The sequence below is a fragment of the Hemicordylus capensis genome, chromosome 11 (genome assembly GCF_027244095.1).
Source record: "Hemicordylus capensis ecotype Gifberg chromosome 11, rHemCap1.1.pri, whole genome shotgun sequence".
Classification (NCBI taxonomy): Eukaryota; Metazoa; Chordata; class Lepidosauria; order Squamata; family Cordylidae; genus Hemicordylus; species Hemicordylus capensis.
The window spans coordinates 12,462,176-12,483,225 of NC_069667.1; the positions used below are offsets into that span (position 1 = coordinate 12,462,176).

Consider the following 21,050-nt stretch of genomic DNA (forward strand, 5'->3'; position numbering starts at 1 on the left):
TTTTGGTTTTTTTTAAAAAAAATAAACAAAAAATAGGGGACGTTCCTGGAGATCTGGAGAAAAAGGTACTATGCTTTTCTATGCTTATTTCTCCTTCCTTCCTGCTTTTTTTACACTTTTTTTAAGAGCAAGGAACCTAACCGCTGGATTCCCATAGGGGTAAGGTTTCTTTATTCGCAGTTTCCATATTTGCTCTAATTGGCGGGAACAGAACCCCTGCGAATAAAGAGGGCCTTCTGTATATTAATAGTATTAATAATAAATAATAGAAATGGGTGATGCAAGCCCTTTCGATATTGGGAAGCATAAGACCCCAAGTTTAGCACTCAGGATGGCTCCGAGGGAATACCCTGCTACCAAATCCTCCTTCTGAGAAGAAATCCCTAGAGCAGCATTCTTCATTGCAAGGCCTGGGAACCAGTGGCAGCTTCTATCAACCCTCCCTAAGTGCAGCTCCCTGGCAAATTGTTTATTAGGCCTTTGTGCGAAGCTTTGGCAAAATCTGAATACTCTTCACAGCTTACAGCACTACATGAAAGTAATGGTTCCCATACACAGTGCAGTGGTTTGCCCAGCATTGGTGGGACTCCTGTAAGGGAAACAGAGCCCTGTCGAACTCCAGCGCCATCTTGGAAAGTGGACATGGAGTGTTGGGAAATGTAGTCTTTCCTGGCACTTTTCCTGTAAAGCTTTATGGGAAAAGCTTTGTGAATGGCTATGCTTCCTAGTGCTCTAGGCATGCTTTTCAAGGTGGCATTGAGGCTCAACAGGGCTTGATTTCTCTTAAACCAGAACTAAGAGAGAGTTTTTCTTTCTCTCGGCGCTGGCAAAAGTGCCGTGTGGTGGGAATGGCTCTCACATTGAAGGGTTTTTGTTAAAGTGGCCCCCTCTTGAAAAACAGTGGTGGTTCTTGCTCTAGAGCATAGTGATGGTAGGCCAGCTGTACCACTTGATGCTTCCATGATTCTGAGTGAAGACTCTGCTCTTTCACTGCAGTATGTTACAGAGAGGTCTGTAACGGAGAGAGCTGGCCTGTTCCTCTCTCACTTGTTATCGGCTGTGTCCCAGGTTACAAGCAATGTACTCTGTCCGATAGAACTTGGTGGAAGCTGCTGAGAACCAAGGGCACCTCTTTCTTGTGTCCCATTTCTTGATCACACTTCAGTGTGATCAAGATCTGAGAAGAGATAAAGTCCATTGCTGAACTTTCACATATGTGATGCTATCAACAAACCTCTTTCATGTTAGGTGTGGTGGCTTTTCCTATGTGCAGATGAAGTGAGTTCTGCATGTCAGCAGCTCTTGGGTTTTTTTGTTTGTTTTGAAGAAAATTGATGAATTCTAGATCTAGAAAACAGCAGAGCTGAGGTCACTGTAGGCTTCTATTTGTCTAGATAAATGAGAGACTGCTTTTAAAAAACAAACTGCAAGTCTAAAACTATTCCAATTTTCAGAGTATCTTCTTTTATTTTTAGATGAATCTACGTTCTGTATTTACTGCAGAACAACAAAGGATATTGCAGCGTTATTATGAAAATGGAATGACAAATCAGAGTAAAAATTGCTTTCAGCTCATATTACAGTGTGCACAAGAAACTAAGCTGGACTTCAGTGTAGTCAGGGTAAGTACTGAGGCCTTCCATGCTTGAATTTACATAACAGTTTATTAAATACACTTGTTTGCTTATTTATCTGCGGGGGATGGAGTTGTTAAGAAATGGAAAACCTCATTCCCCTGATATAACATGTGATTTGCTTTTCTATTGACAGTTTCCCCCCACCTATTGACAGCTCTTTGTAGTTTTCTATGTTGTTTGAGAGAGTGCCTTGAAGTACTTTCATCTTGTCTAAGCAACATGAGTCTCTTTAACATCTGAAGTTAGAGCTCTTGTTGAAAATCTGGCTTTTGTAACTCGTTGAAAATTTGCTATCAACAGCTTAGATATTTGATGTTTTCAAAAAGCTAGATGGTGTGAAGATGCAAGGGCTGTGTTCCAAAACACCCTTTAAAAAGGTGTACGTTTAAAGCATTGTAGATGAATACCTAAGCTTTTAAAGTGTGAATGTGACGAATATGTGTTTGCATACACCTGTGAAATACAGGTGTATACTCATCAGGAAGCCGTGATTGGCATCATATCTGGATTTGTCTCTGCATACATGTGAAATAGCTCGGAAATGGCTGGCTCTGTGTGTGTGTGTGTGTGTGTGTGTGTGTGTGTGTGTGTGTGTGACTTTAGCAAAATGTTGCAATTTAATTATGCTAAAATAGGAGCAGGCAGTTCAGTTCATTCCTTGGCAGGCATAACATGTGACATGGGGCGCTTGTTTTAAGACAGCTTTCTTCTTCACAACACTTCTGTTTTGTTTCTGTTTTTTCCTTCAAGGCTGGTAAGGAGGACATGGGGAACATTTTAGACTTGAAGCTCTGAGAAGTTCTTGAACTGGCTTGGAGATCAGGAAGAATCTTGCAGTGTGAGGACTTGTTCCTATAATTAGAGATATCAAACCCTTCCTTTTGAATTGAGCATACTGTGTTTCTCATTGGTGATAGGGTAGATATTAACTCCTGGTAGCTCTGGGGCAAGCTAGGGGTGGGGTGGGGTGGGGAATGCACTCTTTGCCTGAGAAGCTGAAACGTTTTCCCCAGACATGTGGGTAGAGTATCTGCTTTGCATGCAGAAGCTCCAAGATTCAATCCCTGGCAGCTAGGGATGTGCACGGAATCACGGCAGGAAGGCTCAAAGGCGGCGAGGTTCTCCCTTTAAGAGCGGGGGAGGGTGCACTTACCCGTCCCGCTGCTTCCTCCCCTCTGACGTCCGTGTTTATTAAAGCCCATCGGGGCGGCAGCGTACTTCCCTGCAGCCCCGTTGCCCTCATCTTCCCGATATAACCGGAAGTCAAGTGCATGCGTGATGTGCACGTGCCTGTGCTGGCGCGTGCAGGCATGTCGGCAACTTCCAGTCATATCCGGAAGATGAGGGCAACGGGGTGGCAGGGAAGTACGCTGCCACCCCAATGGGCATTAATAAACACAGACGCTGGCAGGGGGAAAGCGGTGGGAGGGGTCAGCGCACCCTCCCCCACTCTTAAAGGCAAAGCCCTGCCACCTTCGAACCGGCAGAACTGCCGGTTCTTTGAACCAGTTCAGAGGCCCATAAAGGGCCTCCAAATCAGTTCCATGCACATCCCTACTGGCAGCTCCAGGTAGCCTTGGGAGAAACTCCGGCCTGAGACCTTGGAGAGCCACTACCAGTCAGTGAAGACAGTTCTGAGCTAGCTGGATTGATGCATATGGTAGCTTCTATATCCCTTCTATATCCCTGTGTACTGCTTAGGATTTGTTTCAGGGGATTGGTAATACATTACCTACATGCTGCATTGCAAGACATGAAGACCATAGCTTGAAAACAGCACCATCGTACAGTGATCCTTACCTACCCACTGCAGGCCGCAATGAACTTGATGATGATCCTCATTTGGCATCTGTTGCCTGTATATATGACTAAAAATGGGAAGAGTTTAATACCTGAAAAAACATTTGTGTGGCTATAAAAACCCAGCAGAGGGCTTTTTGTGAACAAGACGTGTCTCTTTTCAGACAATACTTTGACTGAAGAACCTTACTACTATTGATTGATGTTCCTTTCTATTGAATACACTGTTTGAGTTAATCTAGTTTTAAACCCTTGGGGTGATACCCACTATAGGTTATTCAGGAAAACTAGCAAGCCCTTCTTGGCCATGTGCAATAGGAGGTATCCAGACTCCTTTACCTTACTTCTATACAGTTATGCTTCTCATAGCCCCAGGGTCATCTATTTCTACTTGCTCCCTACAATTGGTGTTCTTTTCATCCCTTTGTATCCACCCCCATCGTTCATGACACTCCTTGCAAACCACGGTATACCTGCTGCCTGCAGTTTGATGCAATCAACTCCCTCTTATAGCTATGTAGATCCCTCCTCATTGCTGTAGCTGGTACTACTTGCTAGAGCACATACCTAAGATCACTCAGTTTAGTAATACACCTCATATTACTCTGTCTTTTTTATTATTTGTCGCCTTAAATGATAAATTAGTTGTTATTGAAAGGGGTCATACTTTCATTAGCATATATTTTAATGGAACAAACATTTTTAAAAATACATGAATGCTTCATAGCTGATGTGTGATATGTGTATTTTGAACTTTTGTAATACAAAAAGAAAGTTTGTATGAAGTGGGTGCCACTTTGAATGCAGAATCAAGGGATATTGCTGCTTCAGATTTATGCACATTGCAAAGCTGTGATCTTGTGTATGTGGCATTAGTGGGTATACTAATAAGCAATTTGTACAGCTATACTGAAATTATCTTTAAAGGGGATGGTTTCTAGCATATATTTATAGAAATACTAGGAACGTTTATTGGTATGAAACCACAGAAAGAAAGTACTTCTTGCATAATAAACATTTACTGTGGGAAACTGTTCTCCAAAGCTCATCCTATTAATTGATTCTAGTAGGAAATTGATGCAATTGCACATATATGGTACCTTTGGGGACATTTTGGGTTTACATTACTGTTTTTTCAGTTTTACTTGTTGTTGTTTTTTGTTTTTTGTTTTAAACCCAACTGTTGGCCTTTCATTCCTGTTCTCCAGTTAGTGATTATCTTACTAGAAAAGTTCCTTCCTTCACTTTGGCCTTTTTGTTTGGAGCACCCCATGTTAGTTTTTCAGTTTCCAGTGGTGGCAATTTTCATGTTAGGGTTCCTTATGGAAGCTGTTGGAAATGCTTGTATGTGACAAAACACAATAGCTCCTTGCAGAGGGTATGAAAACCATCCACCATGTGGATCATCCCTAACTATGGGGTCATCTTTTTGCCAGCTCCACACATTGCTGGGGGCTGGTTTTGCCTGGTATGGAGCTACATTTCCACAGATTCCCCTTGGTAGCCATAATTTGAGAACTGGCCATTGAAAATTTAGTTTAGGGATCAAGGGTGTGTGTGTATTGAGAGTATGATTCCATTAGAAAAAATTGTATGAAAAATACTTTGTATGAAAATTACATTGTATGAAAATTGTATGAAAAATACATTGTATGAAAAATACTTATCACCGTGTGAGGGGGAGAATAAATACTCAAGCCTCAAATATTAAAACTCTGTGTTGAGGTGCTGATATATGTGGGCTATTTTATGACAGAAGTTCAAGGTATGTGACGGGGTTGCGGGGGACCCAGTGAGCCATCAGAATGATGTATTGGGCAACTGAAACTCAAGAAAGTCAATACTTATTAAAGAGTTCTCCCCCTTTTATTTTCTTTTATTTTAAACATTAAAAGTGTAAAATTGTGTAGCTTAAGGTGATAATGCATCTTTGTAAAACCTTTTGTTGTGTTGGCAGAACTAGATATTTAGGTTTCTACTAGATAGTTGAATGTCCGTCCTTAAAACAAAATGGCATATACTGCTCCCACCCACCTACCCAAGCCAATTCACCAGAAAAAGTAAAGGGCCTGGCCTGCTCTCTTGCATCTTTAACAGAAGTTTGATAATGAGTAGATGAGGCTTTTCACATCATGGATAGAAACAGTAGCAGATTATTTTTTCTTCTTCTGTGCATTTTTTGCCCATCTTCCTCGTAGCCCCCAGTGGCTTTAATAACTGAGGTGCTGTGTGCTTTTTTTTTTTTTTTTGCTGCCCCAAGCTGCGCCTTTGCTGCTGCTGTCTGTGTGCCTAGTGGATTCATGTTTTATTTTTGTAGGTTGGTGTATTCTGTCTGGTGCCCCGTTTGCTAGGCTCTCATTGTTTCCTCCCTCTGCCCCCCCAGTTATTTTTGGGGGGGCGTTGTGGGTGGGTGCTTGACTGGTACGTGCCTGCCCTCTCCCCAGCTGTTGAGTTCTGCTGGTGTCTGTTCAGCCCAAGAGTGTCTCCAAGAGAAATGCCTGGCAGACTCCAGCTGGAGACACCGGAAACCCCCAGCAGAAGACTAGGGTGAAGAAGGTGAGACCTCCCTGCCTTGGTCAGGTTATAGAACATAGTTCTTTAAATAGGCCAAGTTTAGAGAAGGGAGATATTAGGACAAGAGGGGTGGGTTTGGTTTAGAGAGGCAAGAGTTATCATCTGCTCTTTCCCTTCCTTTAGACCAGGCTTGCTCAACTTTGGCCCTTCTGCAGATGTTCGCCTACAACTCCCATAATCCCTGGCTACTGACCACCATGGCTGGGGATTATGGGAGTTTTAGTCCAAAAACAGCTGGAGGGCCAAAGTTGAGCAGGCCTGCCTTAGACTTACCCCATTGTTGCTCGCTCCCCTACACACACCCCCAGCCTGCTTCTTTATTGCGGGGGTTAGGGTTAATTTTTCTAGCTTCTGTGTGTGCACTAATAGATCACCCCCGATCCTACAGCCCCTTAAAGATACTCCCCTCTGACTGCATCAGAGTTAGGGCTTCAATTATTTAAAGAACTCCCAAGATGTCTGGGGTGAGGCAGAGGGAGGGGTGATGCTGCTGGTTGTGATGGGCTGTGTCGAGGGGGGTCTACTCTCCGAGTCATCTCCACTGATGTAGTTGCGCACAGACTCTCCTTCCCAGAGGAGCCTGGTCCCGCAGCACAACAGCCTGTGGCGGCTGAGGTAGAATGGGGGGAACCCCTCCCCTGTCAGAGAAGAAGCTCTTCCTGTGGCAACAGAAAAAAGGAGGTGTCATCAGTTGCCAGCCCAGCCAGATCGCTCGCTCCATCCTTACACACACACACACACACCTGTCTTGAGACTGAGGAGGAGCAGGAAGTACTTCCGCTTCCTGGACCTTCTCGGCTACAAACTGTGGGTAGTAGTGGGCCCCAGTACACCCCCTCCTCAAATGGTCTTGGACTGATGGACTGATAGCAGCATTGTGTGGAACCACTTTGACCTCCGCCCTGGTGAACCACACCATGCATCTACCGTGGCATACAGGTCAGCAGGGATGACAGGGGTGCTTCAGGACCTGCAGTGGCATCACCTGGGCATCCATGCTCCTGCTGACAGCATAGGGACATAGGAAGCTGCCATATACCGAGTCAGACCCTTGGTCCATCTAGCTCAGTATTGTCTACACAGACTGGTAGTGGCTTCTGCAAGGTTGCAGGCAGGAGTCTTTCTTAGCCCTATACTGGAGATGCCAGGGAGGAAACTTGTAACCTACTAAATGCAAACATGCAGATGCTCTTTTCAGAGCAGCTCCATCCCCTTAGGGGAATATTTTCCAGTGCTCATGCATGTAGTCTCCCATTCATATGCATCCAGGGCAGACCCTGCTTAGCAAAGGGGAGATGTCCTAACCTACCTCACAGAGTTGTTGTGAGGAGAAACATAACTGTGTACCCCGCTCTGGGCTCCTTAGAGGAAGAACGGAATATAAATGTAAAAATAAATAAATAAATGTCATGCTTTCTGCCACAAGACCAGCTTTCATAGGCCTGGTGTGTCCTCGACTAGCAACAAGGCTCCTGCTCCAAAGCAGGGGATGTTGCCTGTGCAGTGGGTGCATTCGGTTGGCAAGCAGTTTGGTTGCCCAGAGCCTTATTTCATCACCCCAGCCATTGGGGAGATTGCTTTAGGCGACCAGCCATTCTAGGTGGTAGAGAATGCTGGCTTCTGCCAACTGCTCTGACTGCTTGCCCCTGACTACAAAATCTCCTCATGCACCACCTTCAGCAGGCAGGTGGTACCCTCCCTGTACCGGGCATGCAGGAGGGCCGTGTCAGGGCTGCTGTGCGCAGAAGCCCCTGACACCAGAGTGCACTTCACTACAGATCTGTGGACCAGCCACAATTGGAGGCATGCTGCTTTCCGGTCCCTCACAGTGCACTGGTGGGGGCAGGAAAGTGAGGGGACAGCCCCTCCCATGTATCAAAGCACAGGTGGTGCATGTGCAGGTGCTGGACACTGACCATATGGCAGATGAGCTGTCGGTGGCCATGGATCGCCAGGTGGAGGGCAACTATGCTGCCAACATAAGCCCAGATTCATTTTGTGTCCATCCGTTGTGTGGCGCACATTCTGAACCTGACTGTACAGGATGTACTTGGCCCTTCTGGGGCTGCAGCCAGTCAATACATCATCACTGCAGGTGCTGGGTACCATCCTGTTGCTGCCATGGCTGCTTTTGTGAAGAGGTGCCGCAAGAGAGCAGCTTTCTTCCGCTGGAGTGAAAAGATGCTCAAGGAGAGGCAGCGTGAGCTGGGCCTACCTGAACACTTGATCCATCAGGATGTTGTGACCTGGTGGAACTCCTCATTTCTCTTGCTCCAGCACCTGCAGGAGCAAGAGGCAGCCATCCACATCTTGGCAAAGAGCCATGGCTTAGAAGTGTGAGACCTATCAATCTAGGAACGGGTGCTACTTTCCAAGGATGTCTTGGGACTCAAGCCATTCATTGTTGCCATGAGCAGCTTGTGTGCCCAGACAGAAATGCTGAGCCAGGCTTTGCCCACCACTCTTCTCCTCAAGAAGACAATTGATGAGCTCCAGACTATGCTGACCACGGAGAAAGCAATCCCTTTGGTAGGTCAGCTGAGGACTGGAGTGGTGGATCGTCTCTGCACATCCTTGGGTGCCTCCTTGGATGCACTGGGTGTTTTGTCCTGCCTGTGTGACCCATGGATGAAGGGCAAAGCTATCACCCATGACAAGCTGCCCATGGAGGGATCTCCTGGTTGCAGAGGTTAGGCAACCAGGTGGAGGATGCTGGAGCACCTACTTCTAGTGCATAGTCCACCCCTATCAACAGCATAACTGTTTTAACTTTTATGTGTGTTTTAATTGTTGTTAGCCGCCCAGAGACGTAAGTTTGGGCAGGGTATAAATTTAATAAATAAATAAATAACCACCACTTCCCAGTCTAGCAATGTGGTGACCCTGACAGGGCCAGGTGAGCCGGTGGTTCTGCCTCTGCATTCCACCTGGTGGTTCATGGGGGGGTTCCTTGGTGCCTTGCCAGGGTGGAGCCCACTGAGCCCTGCAGCAGTGCTGAGCAGTGTGTACCTGCAGGAGCTGGTGGCAGTACCTGCAGGAGCCGGTGGCAGTCCGGGAGATGGAGCCAATCCAGCTTTGGGCAATGCATTGCCAAGTCTGTCTGGAATTGGTGGTTGGCGGACAATTCCTCTTATGCCCACTAAACAGCATCCAGAGCGAGAGGGTGTTCTCCATGACTAAGGATGACAGCCTATTGTGCATGTGTGGATGCTGACTTGGTGGAGCGGCTGGTCTTCCTGAAGGACAACCTCCCCCTGCTGGGGTATCCAGAGCTGGTCATGGAGGGTGAGTGACTCATGGTCATCCCCACCCAGTGCACCACCACTGGCAGCTCGCCCCACGCAGGCCAGCCCCCAAACCAGATGTGTTACGGTCTGCCCATTAGTGCTGCTGACACATGCAGACATGCACGCATGCTACTGCCATGGCCAATGATGGGATGATGGACTGGTATTCTGACCCATGTGTCAGGCTGTCAGGTGGGGACCAGCACAAATCTGAGACCATGGTGTCATGCAGACACAGGCAGGCTGGGATGTACGCTGGAGAAGAAGAGTTCTTCTCATGTTAAGAGTCTAGAAACTTTGTTTCTTCCTGTCCATCAGGCCGTGACTGCTTTGTCTCTCTGTAGCCGGCAGAATGGGAGGAAGGAAGGTTTGATTTTGTGTTTTTCTCAGCACTGAGTAAGTACAATATGCTTGCTGCTTTAACTACCTGGTTTTGCTGGATCTTAGATTGACAGGCAGAACTTGGCTGCCTTCCTCCCTTGAATTGTAGTTTGGTCTGTGTTTGAGATGGTGTTGTGGCGGGAAATGACCAGTGGCATCTCAGGTGTGTGTGTGATATTTCTTGGTGATTGCTGTGATGAGCTCCATGTCTGGCGTTGAGACTAACTTGTGCTTCACTCATTGCTTTGTAATCTGCATTCTATATTGCAAGTTGTACTCAGTAAAAATGTGGCTGAATAAGTTGTTCTAGTTGTGCTTATGGCTATGCTTGCTGCTAAGGGTGCTGCTGTGGCAGTTGTTGCAATGCTGAAGTAAGGAGTCATAACTGTGTGAGAGAGCAACTTGTGCCAATGATGTTACTGCAGTGCAGGCACTTTGGCTGGCAATGGATTCTGGGTCAGTGATTCTTTGGGGGGGACATCTTTGGACTGTGTGTTTGGCAAAATGCGGTGTTTTGTGCTGGGTTTGTGTGCTTCTGTCCTGCCATGTTTTTCAAGACAGGTTGCAAAATCTGTGCACTCTGCTTGTATAGGGAACAGTAGGGAACTCGAAACCTCATTGTTCCTCATGGGTAGGTCCTAGGGACACCAAAGTATGTTGGGTAGTACAGTGTGATGTGTGCTACCATCCACAGAAGAAATGGGCAAGCAGGTTACCTTCCATGTGTGCTACCTTCCACAGAAGAAATGGGCAGGTTATTTTTAACAAATTTTTAACCTTTCACCAACCCCCCCTTAGGATCCTATTAGTGTTTTGGGGAAAGGTTAAAAAATATTGCCCACTTGCCCATTTCTTTTGTGGGTTGCGTGGTAGGTAGCACTCATCATGCCCTACCATCCATTCCACTTTGGTGTCCCTAGGACCTACCCACGGGGAACAGTGGGGTGATTTGAGTTCCCCATTGTTCCCTATGGCCAAATCACTTGAATCAATTTGAGTTGATTTGTCAAAACAGCTGCTGTTTCAGTGAATCGATTCAAGTATTTGCTATTCGATTCGAGTTAGAAACAAATTGCAAAAACCTATTTGTGCATATCTCTAGATGTTTGCTGTTGATTATCCTTCCCCATGGGTGAAAACAGCTGAAGTCTCCAGTTACTGGGTGTCCACAAAAATCAAAGCTTGGGGCCTCCCTGCCACTTTTGGATAGGAAAATCATGCTCTCTAGCTTCTCACTGATAGGTGAGACATATAACTGTCAGTAAATACTTTAAAAGTAGATACAAGAGAAACTGGATATTGTGGGGAGTGCACATTCCCTTCAGGTGTAATGCTTGAACTTGCCCAAGTCCAGTTCCCAACCATGGTTACCCACATCTGTCTTAGATTTTTCTTACTTTTGTCAGGCCAGTTTCAAAGACAGAAGTGGGTAATCAGGATTGGGAACCAGAGTTGGATAGGTTTAGACATCATGCTTGATGGAAGCACATGATCTCTGGTTCCTCTCATACCTACTTTGTATGTATAGTACTTAATGGCAGTTCACAGCCATCAACTGGAAGACTGCCAGTGGGGGTTCATGATAGAGATTACTTATGCTTCTCATCCATGTAGGCTGTTTAGTGCTGCATTATGTTACAAACTCAGAGGCTCCAATGGTATTCTGGTTTGAGTTAAATGAATTTGGATGAGAAAACTTGAAGATAATTGGGAGAGGTCCGGTTGTGGTTGCCACCTGCTGGCGTGGTGGCAACCTAAAAGCGGTCCTTCTCTAGAGTTGCCCTGAGGCTCTGGAACACATTCCCAAATGAAATCAGAATCTCCCCATCAGTGTTCCCTGTAACAGGGCTTCCCAGTTGTTGTGGACTACAACTCTCATAATCCCCAGCCAAAGGCCACTGTAGCTGAGGATGCTGGGAGTAGTAGTCAACATCATCTGGGAAGCCCTCTTACAAGGAACACTGCTCCCCATCTCTGGTTGTTTTTAAATGACTTTTGAAAACACACCTGTTTCATCAGAGTTTTAGTTTATGATGTTTTAAAATTTTATTTATGGTAATCTTAATCTGTTTATTATTTTTAGGTTTCGGTTGTTTGTTGTAAATTGTAAACCACCCTGAGATTTTAGATAGATAGATATGGTAGATAGATAGATAGATAGATAAACATATTTTGCTAACAAGCCCTTTTGTGTTTGCAGACCTGGGTTGGCAATAAAAGAAGGAAGATGAGCAGCAAGAACACTGTGAATACTGGAGGTTCCCCATCGGGGACTCTTGCCAGCACGCTGACCATGCCTCCAGAGGTTGCGGTCCGAAATATGGTCAGCATTGCTCGATCCCAAAGCCAACAGTCATCTTGGACATCCTCCAACAATGATGTCATTGTAACTGGTATCTACAATCCAGCTAGTTCATCTGGCAGACTGGTGTCCAGTAAACAGACTAATTCTTTGAGTGATATACATAAAAACTCTCTTCAGAGGCCACCAGGAAAAAGTGAGCCTGAGTTTCAGCGGCAGCACATTGCTGTGGCCCGCCAGGCGCCCCACTGCAAAAATGCTTCACTCTTCCTGGGAGAAAAAACAATTATCCTGTCAAGGCAAACCAGTGTGTTGAATTCAGCTAACTCCATTTATAACCATACTAAGAAAAGCTATGGTGGTTCTTCAGTTCAGACCGCAGAGTTGGTTTTACCTCAGAAGCCCGTCTTGTACCACAGACCATGTAAAGTGGAGCAGGTGGGGTGCCAGAGACTACAGAAGCAAGAGCACCCAATCCTCACCTCACACATCCCCTCTGGACAAAGGGCTAACATTCGCGATCCTTCCTGTAGCACGCACAACTTGGAAATCCGTGAGGTTTTTTCCTTGGCCGTTACTGATCAACCTCAGAGAATTCTGGGAGGAAATGTGCAGAAATCTTCTTCAGGAGAAGACAGTTGCTTGTCGATTGCCATGGAAACTGGGGACGTTGATGATGAATATGCTAGAGAAGAAGAGTTGGCATCAATGGGTGCCCAGATACAAAACTACTCCAGACTCAGTGGTACATCCTTCAGAGTCGAGAATCCAGGGACAGGTTTATCTGGGTCAGGCAAAAACGTCAGCTGCAGTTCACACGTAGTGAATACTAGGGACTTGCATGACAATATTCTGTATCATAACCGAGACTACCGCTTGCCTCCACGGACCTCATTGCATAATACATCCAGTGCACTGTATAGCAGTTCTTGCCCCTCAAGAAGTAACCTGTCTTCTCATTTTTCAGCATCCAATCAACTAAGGCTATCTCAAAACCAAAATAACTACCAGGTAATTTGTATTCATATAAGTTTTAATGCTTAGGGCATTGTCTTCCTTTTCCGTTGCAAAGTGGGAGCACCAACTCATTAATTTCAGTGTCATAAGTTGGGGCTGATTTTTCTTTTTCTTTTTTGGACAGGAAGCCTCTCTCCCTCTTTGTGAAAAGGCAGTGAATTCCATTCTACCTTCTTGGACCCCCTCCGCTATGATACATGCAGATACAGAGTTTCCCACTATAGTGGAGGTTGGGAGGGGAGGGCTCATAGGAATTTAGGAAGCTGCCTTATTCCAAGTCAGACCATTGGTCTGTTTAGCTCAGTATTGACTACACACTGATTGGCAGTGGCTCTTCAAGGTTTCAGGAAGGAGTCTCTCCCAGCCCAGCTGCTATCAAGGATTGAACCTGTAGCCTAGATACGCTTCCACTGAGCTTTGATCCCATCCCCCAAGGGGAATATCTTACAACACTCTCACATAGTCTCCCATCCAAATGCAAACCAAGACAGACCCTACTTAGCAAAGGGGACAATTCATGCTCAGTGCCACAAGACCAGCTCTCTTCTCAAGGATCAAGGCTTTCAGGCTTCTCAAGTCTCAGAGGCAAGATGCCTCTAAATACCAGGTGCAGGGGAGCAACAGCAAGATAGATGGCATGTCCTCAGCTCTTGCCTGTGGGCTTCCCAGAAGCATCTGGTGGGCCACTGTGTGAAAGCATATGTTGGACTAGATAGGCCTTGGGCTTGACCCAGCTGGGCTGTTCTTATGTTCTTAATCTTCCGCTGTTCCCCTAGTGAGACAGCATCTGCCTTTTGTTTCTCCTTCATTGCCAGCTTCGACTAAAAAAGCTTTGCCCAGTATGAGACCTTATGGAAACCCCCATGCACCTTTGCTGGTTTCCCCTTCATTCCCCTTGGAAGAAAGGGAGCTTTTGGTTCCTTTGGAAGAGGGAGAGGAGCAAGACCATTTGGCTTCAAATAAAATAGGCTTTTGGCCAATGAACTGTCCCTTGCTCTTTTTAAATTACTAGATGTATTTATTCTGTGTTTATGTTTTTATTAAATTTTTAACCGGCCTGGGGGTCTTAGGATGAAGGATAGTGTATAAGTATAATATAATTTTAAAATAAATAAATATCTAGGATGGTACCTGATACAGCTTCCTGAACTAACTCAATGCCACACTCAGAGAGATGCTGTTTATGGCTCTGCAGGATGTGTAGCTAGTTGTTAACCCTAGGCTAACTGCCTAACACCCTAGTTGTTAGCCAGTTAACACTCTTGTTGTATGTCAGCCATTGAATGGTGATTCTTACTCTTACATTCATGAGAACATTTCCCAGCATAATAAGGGTGACTCTTGCTCAAGTGTCCAGTTTCACTACAAATTCAGACACAGAATTTGCCCGTGTGCATGTATTAAGAGATGGCAGCATCTTCAGACAAGTGTATAATTCAAGGAAATGCACATAGCGCTTTTAGCATGGTGTGGTGTGGGCAAAATGTGGATTGAAGATAAATATACTTTGACAATCTATTTGACTAGACTTTGACTAGTACCTGAAGCCCTATTAATCATTGGGGACTCTTATTTTTCAGTCACTAAAAACCTACACAGTATAAACCTGCAGGAACTCGGAAAAACAAAGATTACAGCAGTTAGAATCAAATTGTAACATAGGAATAAAAGTGTTCAATCCACTAATCTTAGACTAACCTACTGTCTTTTTCCTTCTCTTTGTGGGCTGAATATGGGTGTTAGCCAGGCCATGTTAAAAAAAAAAAAAAGCTAGTGAAATAAATGAGAGATGCAAAAATTTGATTCTGGTATGGTACACAGTGGATAAATTCACTTGTGCACAAGCTGTGAGACTTTGTCATAGGCAAGCTTCAGCTCAGCTGAAGTAAATGAGTGTTATGAATTCAGGGGGACTGCACAGGAGGAAAAAAAAATCCTGGGGGACTATGCCCCCTATTACTAGAGAATCCAATTATGAGGTTGAGCACTTGTTTTATAACTCAAGAGATTGTGTCCAGAAATTGTTTTAGTGATGGGGTTATGGAATTTTGATATGGGCAAGCTTTTCTCTTCTCTTCTTGCATCTCTTATATTATTGGGCCTTGAGATTCACTATTCATTAAAAAGGCAACAGAAAGGTGGTGCCAGAGATACAAGCACATGATAGCCAAAAAGGAGGGGAAGCCCTTCTTGTTCCAAACTGACTCTGACTAGAACATAGCTAGGGTTGGATCCTGACTGGGACAGCTCATTTTTGTCAACTGGCTTAGCAAGAACTTGGAGCTTTTCTCATGCTCAGAGAGAAGTACTCCATGGAGGTCTGTGGGGAGAGAGAGTTTCGCTTAACCTCCCCGCAGACTATCTCCCGTCAGTTCCTGGGTGGGTGGATCATGGCTGACACACAATTTTAAAAAAGAAGTTAAGGGAGCGCTCACTCCCTTAACCTCATTTTAAGCAGGAGGCTTCATAGGTGCTATTGATCTTTCCAGCCCTACATGGCTTGGGGCCAGGGTATCTGTCGGGCCGTTTTCGCCCAAATGAATCTGCCAGAGCCCCCCACCCATCGTCTCAGGCCCTGCTCATGGCCCACCAATAACAGAGATCCAGTTGGTGGGGACTAGAGACAGGGCCTTTTTGGTTGTGGCCCCTTGGTTTTGGAACACCCTCCCTGAAGAGCTTCGCCATGCTCCCTCCCTCAGTTTTTTAAAAAAACATCTTAAAGCACCCCTTTTTAAGGAGACTTTTTAATGCTCCATTTTTTATTTTTTATTTTGGTTATATCTGGTAGGTTCTTCAGCTTTTTATAATTCAGTTTTTAGCTTTTAATATAACCTTTAATTTGAACCTAATAATGATTGTGGTTTTTAATCTGACAACCTTTTTGTTTAATTTAGTTAATTTTATTACTTTTATTGTATCTATCTTCTTGTTGTGAGCTGCCCCGAGCAGTAGTGCGCTGGAGGGGCAGGGTATAAATATTTTAAATAAATAATAATAAATAAATAGGCGGATTTGCCAATGTGTAGCCACTGAGATTGGGCACAATCCCAGTGGTTCACACGAGTGTGCAAAACAGGGCTGGGCTCCCTTAGCCCAATTTTGCATCTTGTGTGAATAGCCTCCTCGTTAGTTTGAGCGAATGTGTAATTCTTTACATAAAGTCCAGTTCGTTACTTATGTTAGGACAGAACTTGGCTCTTTATGGAATCACTTTCCCCCTCCCTCTCCTTCATGGAGGAGGAGAATTTATGCTCCCCGATTTAAAGTTATAGGCACAGTTTTTTTGTGTGAACACGTTTCTCAAATCCATTTGCATTGACCAAGTTTGGCAAATATACCTTCTCAGTAACATTTTTTCCCCGTTCTGCAGATTTCAGGAAACCTTACTGTGCCTTGGATTATGGGGTGTTCCCGAAAAAGAGCGGTAAGTACTTTTCATTGAAGCAATGGCCAAGCATAGACGTAGGTTGTATTTCTCAACTTAAATCTTGTTAACTGTAATGCTTAGCAAGTATTAAACTTTTTTGGTACTGTTTGAGCTAAAAGGAAATATCTCCTCCTCCTGGCTTCCTTGGATTCACTCTTTACTGTTTTTCCAGTCAATTTTGCATATAGACTTACCGTTGTACATTTATAGTAATTCCAATTTAAATTACTCTTTGCTTATAACCCTGTCAGATTCTTGACTCTACTGATAGCATGGAATTTGTAAGGATAAAGATTATAACATGCATAAACAGATATTCTGAAATATCTTTTTAATAACTTAAATCATTAAGTCTTTGATTTAAGACTTCACAATCTTAAATCAGTGTTCTTCATTGTAAGGTCTGGGAGCCATGGCTCCCTGTCTATACTAAGCCTGTGCAAAGCTTTTGCCAAAGTTGAATACTCTGCATGGTCTCCTGGCACCATGTAGAGATTATCATTTCCACCATATACTGCTGTACTTTGCCCTAGTGGGGCTCCCTTAAAGGAAACTGAGCCCTCTTGAGCCTCTGCACCATCTTGGAAGGCATGTAAAGAGTGCTGGGAAGTGTAGCTCTTCCCTCGGCTTTCCCCACAGAGCTCTTGAAAGAGGGCTAGGGATGTGCAGAACATTTCAACTTGAAACGGGCAGTAGTTTCGAGCTCAAAACAGAATGCCTTTTTAATAAAAGGCCTGTTTGGAGCTCTGAGTGGAACAACCTCATTGCACTGACAGGAGTTGGGCAGTATCGGGTTCGGCAAATACCGTCCCATAAGGTGCGAGGGTGTAAAAAATTCTGATAAAACAGAAGGGGACAGAGCAGAATCCCATAAAGAGCAGACAGGAGGCCATGCTAGCTGGTCAAAGAGATCAAAGAGCCAAAAGAAAGATACCATATACCAGGTAAGAGATTCAGCGTATAGGTGCTTGCTTATATGCCAATGCCAGAAGCCTCCGAGCCAAGATGGGCGAGCTGGAGTGCTTGGTTGCTAACGAAGAAATAGATATAGTGGGCATAACAGAAGCATGGTGGAACAGTGAGAACCAGTGGGACACTGTTATTCCTGGATATAAACTCTATAGAAAGGACGGGGAGGGGCACCTTGGAAGTGGTGTAGCACTGTAGGTTAAAGAAGAGATAGAATCTAACAAGCTAGAAAACCTAGGTGGACTGGAGTCCTCCACAGAAACCCTGTGGGTGACAATACAAGGCCTGAAAGGAAATGTGCTGTTGGGTATATGCTATTGCCCTCTGGATTAAAACGCTGACGGTGACTGAGAGTTGCAGGAGGAAATCAGGGAGTCGTCAAGGAGAGGCAGGGCAGTAATAATGGGTGACTTCAATCACCCACACATAGACTGGGTAAATTCACAATCAGGTAATGACAAAGAGGTCAAATTTCTAGATACTCCGAATGATTGTGCCCTAGAACAGCTGCTCTTGGAACCAACCAGAGAGATCTTGGACTTAATCATGAGTGGCACCCAGGACCTGATGCGTGATGTCAGTGTTGTGCACCCCTTAGGGAACAATGACCATAGTGCGATCAAGTTCAGCATACATGCAGGGAGAGAATCACCAAAGAAGTCATTGACACTTAGAATTTCAGAAGAGGAAACTTCTCCAAAATGAGGAGTATGGTGAAAGAAAAACAAAAGGGAAAATCAGGAGAGTCACTTCTATCTGGTTTTTTAGCCTACTTTCCAGTAGGCTTATGAGATCACCCAGCATTCTGTGTGTATGTCCGTGTGTCTGTCTGTGTGTCCCTACTATCAACTTGGCAACGCCTGAATCAATATGAACCAACTGGGTACAGTTGTAGGGACACCTTAACGGCATAGTTTGTGATGATGCCATCCACCTCGATCCAAGATGGCAGACGGGTAAACTTTTGAGGTGCGAGTGGGCTAACTTGTGAACCGCCTAACTGATTTGAACAAAATTTGCTATAGCTGAAGGGACACATAGGGATGCCCAAATGGTATGGTGTGTAATGTCATCCACCTCAATCCAAGATGGACATGTGAACTTTTAAGGCGCAAGTGTACTAACTTGAGGACTGTCTAACCGATTTGAAACATATTTGGTATAGTTGTACTGAGTCACACACAGGGACACCTCAATGGTGTAGTTTGTAATGATGCCATCCACCCCGATCCAAAATGGCAGACACATGAACATTTGAGGAGCAAGAGATCTAACTTGTGGATCTCAATTTGAACCAAATTTAGTCCAGTTGTAGAGACAATGAAAGGAAAGTACACTAATTAGTTTTTACTAGAACAACTTGTCTCGATCTCACATTGACTAAGGCAGGACTTGGGTTCCTGCCTTGCTTAAATTGTGCTTTGTTTTGTTCATTAGATAGTGTTGTGGCAAGAAATGGACACTGATAGCTGTGTCTGTGTGTGTGATGTTTCTCGGTGATTGCTTTGATGAGCTCCATGTCTGGCCTTGACATGCGCTTCACTCACTGCTTTAGTCTGCTCTGTAATCTGCATCGCAAGGTGTACTCAGTCAAAATGTGGCTCAAGTTGCTCTAGTTGAGCTTATGGCTATGAAAATTGCAATGCAAAACTTGTGTGCATGGACTCTTGAGTGTAGGATCCTATGGGGGTTTGGGGAAAAGGTTAAAAATTTGTGCTTGCCCATATCTTTTGTGGAATGGGTGCTAGGTAGCACCCATCATGTCCTACAACCCAACCCACTTTGGTGTTCCTAGGACCTACCCATGGGGAACAATGGGGGTATTTCGCGTTTCCCCATTGTTCCTATGGCCGGAATACTCGAAATGTTTCAAGTCTGTTTCAGCCAGCAAAGCCACTTCTTTCAACGAAACACCATTTTTATTTTTGTTTCGAGCTTGAAACGGAATGCAAAATCTGGTTTATGCACTTCCCTACAGAGGGCTCTGTCTCTCTTCAAGGGCCCTTCCAACACTGAGAAAAGTGCAGTACTGTGCATTGAATTGAACTGAATTTTATTATGGTCAGTGACCATCTGTTAATATACTATATCACATAGAATACAAGCAGAGGTCAGCACAGTGGGAAATGGCTGTCACAGTAGTGTGTTTTCTTTTTTCAAAATGGCCTCCTCTTGAAAAATAGTGAAGATTACTGTCTTATATGGTAATAGTGTATTAATTGCTAGTTATCAATAATACAGTTTCTATTGTCAGCTTAAATAATGGCATAATAGCAATTCAAACTTGAAATTACAGCTGCTGTTAGAAATCTGTTCATGTATATGTGGACTGTGATATATTTTCAGTTGTCAAATAATTCTACTGATGGATTGGTGTCACTAGAAGCAAGTGCGGAAAACAGTGGAGTGAAAAATAGCACAGCCCTCTGGAAATGCATAACATAGGTGTTGTTGTTTTTTAAAGGATGAGCATTGCTAATAGAGTAACAAAGACTACTCTAATCGATAGCTTTCAAAGTAAAACCTTCATATTTAAAATGTATAGTCCATTTCAGCTCACCATTGAAAGTTCTCCTTTGCATGCCTCCAAATAGTTTTGACCTCTCTCTCTCTCTCTCTCTCTCTCTCTCTCTCTCTCTCTCTCTCTCTCTCTCTCTCTCTTTCTCTCTCTCTATATATAGTTTAATTAATTTACAGAGAATGAAATCTTGGTTGCCCTGGCACATATAGAAATGAACGCAATGTGATAGCAAACCACATATCTTTTAGTTTTGCAGTAACTTTAAATCTACCCTGAAAAAATAACCATGCACAGACTCCTCTTTTAGTGCTGTTGGTTAATCTTACTATTAATTTGCTGTAGTGTTAAATAGCCTGAATCCCTGTGATTGAAGATGCTTTAAAAGCCATTTTAAAGCTGTTTGTCGGCATTGTAGTCTAACAAATGGTGCAATGTCTAGGTTTTCATATAATCTCTCCATTTGCACAAGGAAATTATATTCAAATGAGATTTGAGAAGAGGGTTGAGGTAATTGGTAAGTGTTTTTGGTCACAGTAGGATAATACAATAGTTCACTAGGGTTCACAACCAAGAGTAATCTTTCTTAAGCAAGTTGTGGAGAAAATTGCCCAAAGCTGAAATGCCTGTACGGAGATCTCATTGCATGTTAATATGCTTCAAAAGAAAAGTGCTTAAAGCCTTCGTTCTCAGAGAGCAAAGTGGTCTTCCGCAGGTGCAAGGTCAATGGGGCTGTCCTGTTTTTTAAGAACATTCTCCTGGATCAGATCAAGGGCCCATTTCTTCTGCATCTTGTTTCTAACAATGGCCAGCCAGATGCTTCTGGGAAACCCACAAGTAAGGCAGGAAGCATCCCCCTATTATTTGCCGCTACCATTTAGTATTCAGAGGTACATTCCCTAAATTGGGGAGGAGCTGTGGCTGTGTGGTAGAGCACCTGCTTTGCATGTAGAAGGTCCCAGGTTCAATCCTTTACAGCCTCTCCAGGTGAGGCTAGACTACTCCTGCCTGAAACGCTGGAGAACCACTGCCAGTTGGTGTAGGCAGTACTTAGTGAGGTGAACTAAAGGTCTGACCTGGTATAAGTCAGCTTCCTATGTGCCAAAATGGCATTTAGATTTTAACTTATATATCTCTT

The 21,050-nt window shown here is 44.3% G+C and overlaps 1 protein-coding gene across 10 annotated transcripts in view; it reads left to right on the forward strand.

The window, feature by feature from the left end:
- The window catches only part of HDX (highly divergent homeobox), a 71,303-nt gene that overhangs the window by 6,238 nt on the left and 44,015 nt on the right, over positions 1 to 21,050 (forward strand). For 8 of the 10 annotated variants that reach the window (XM_053273737.1, XM_053273738.1, XM_053273739.1 and 5 more), the window contains 3 exons: positions 1,476 to 1,622; positions 11,880 to 12,992; positions 16,369 to 16,422. In XM_053273737.1, the coding sequence (XP_053129712.1) occupies positions 1,476 to 1,622; positions 11,880 to 12,992; positions 16,369 to 16,422 (1,314 nt within the window). Of the gene's footprint in view, positions 1 to 1,475; positions 1,623 to 2,387; positions 2,476 to 11,879; positions 12,993 to 16,368; positions 16,423 to 21,050 lie in introns of those variants that run through there. The other 2 variants (XM_053273742.1, XM_053273743.1) reach the window with 2 other exon arrangements.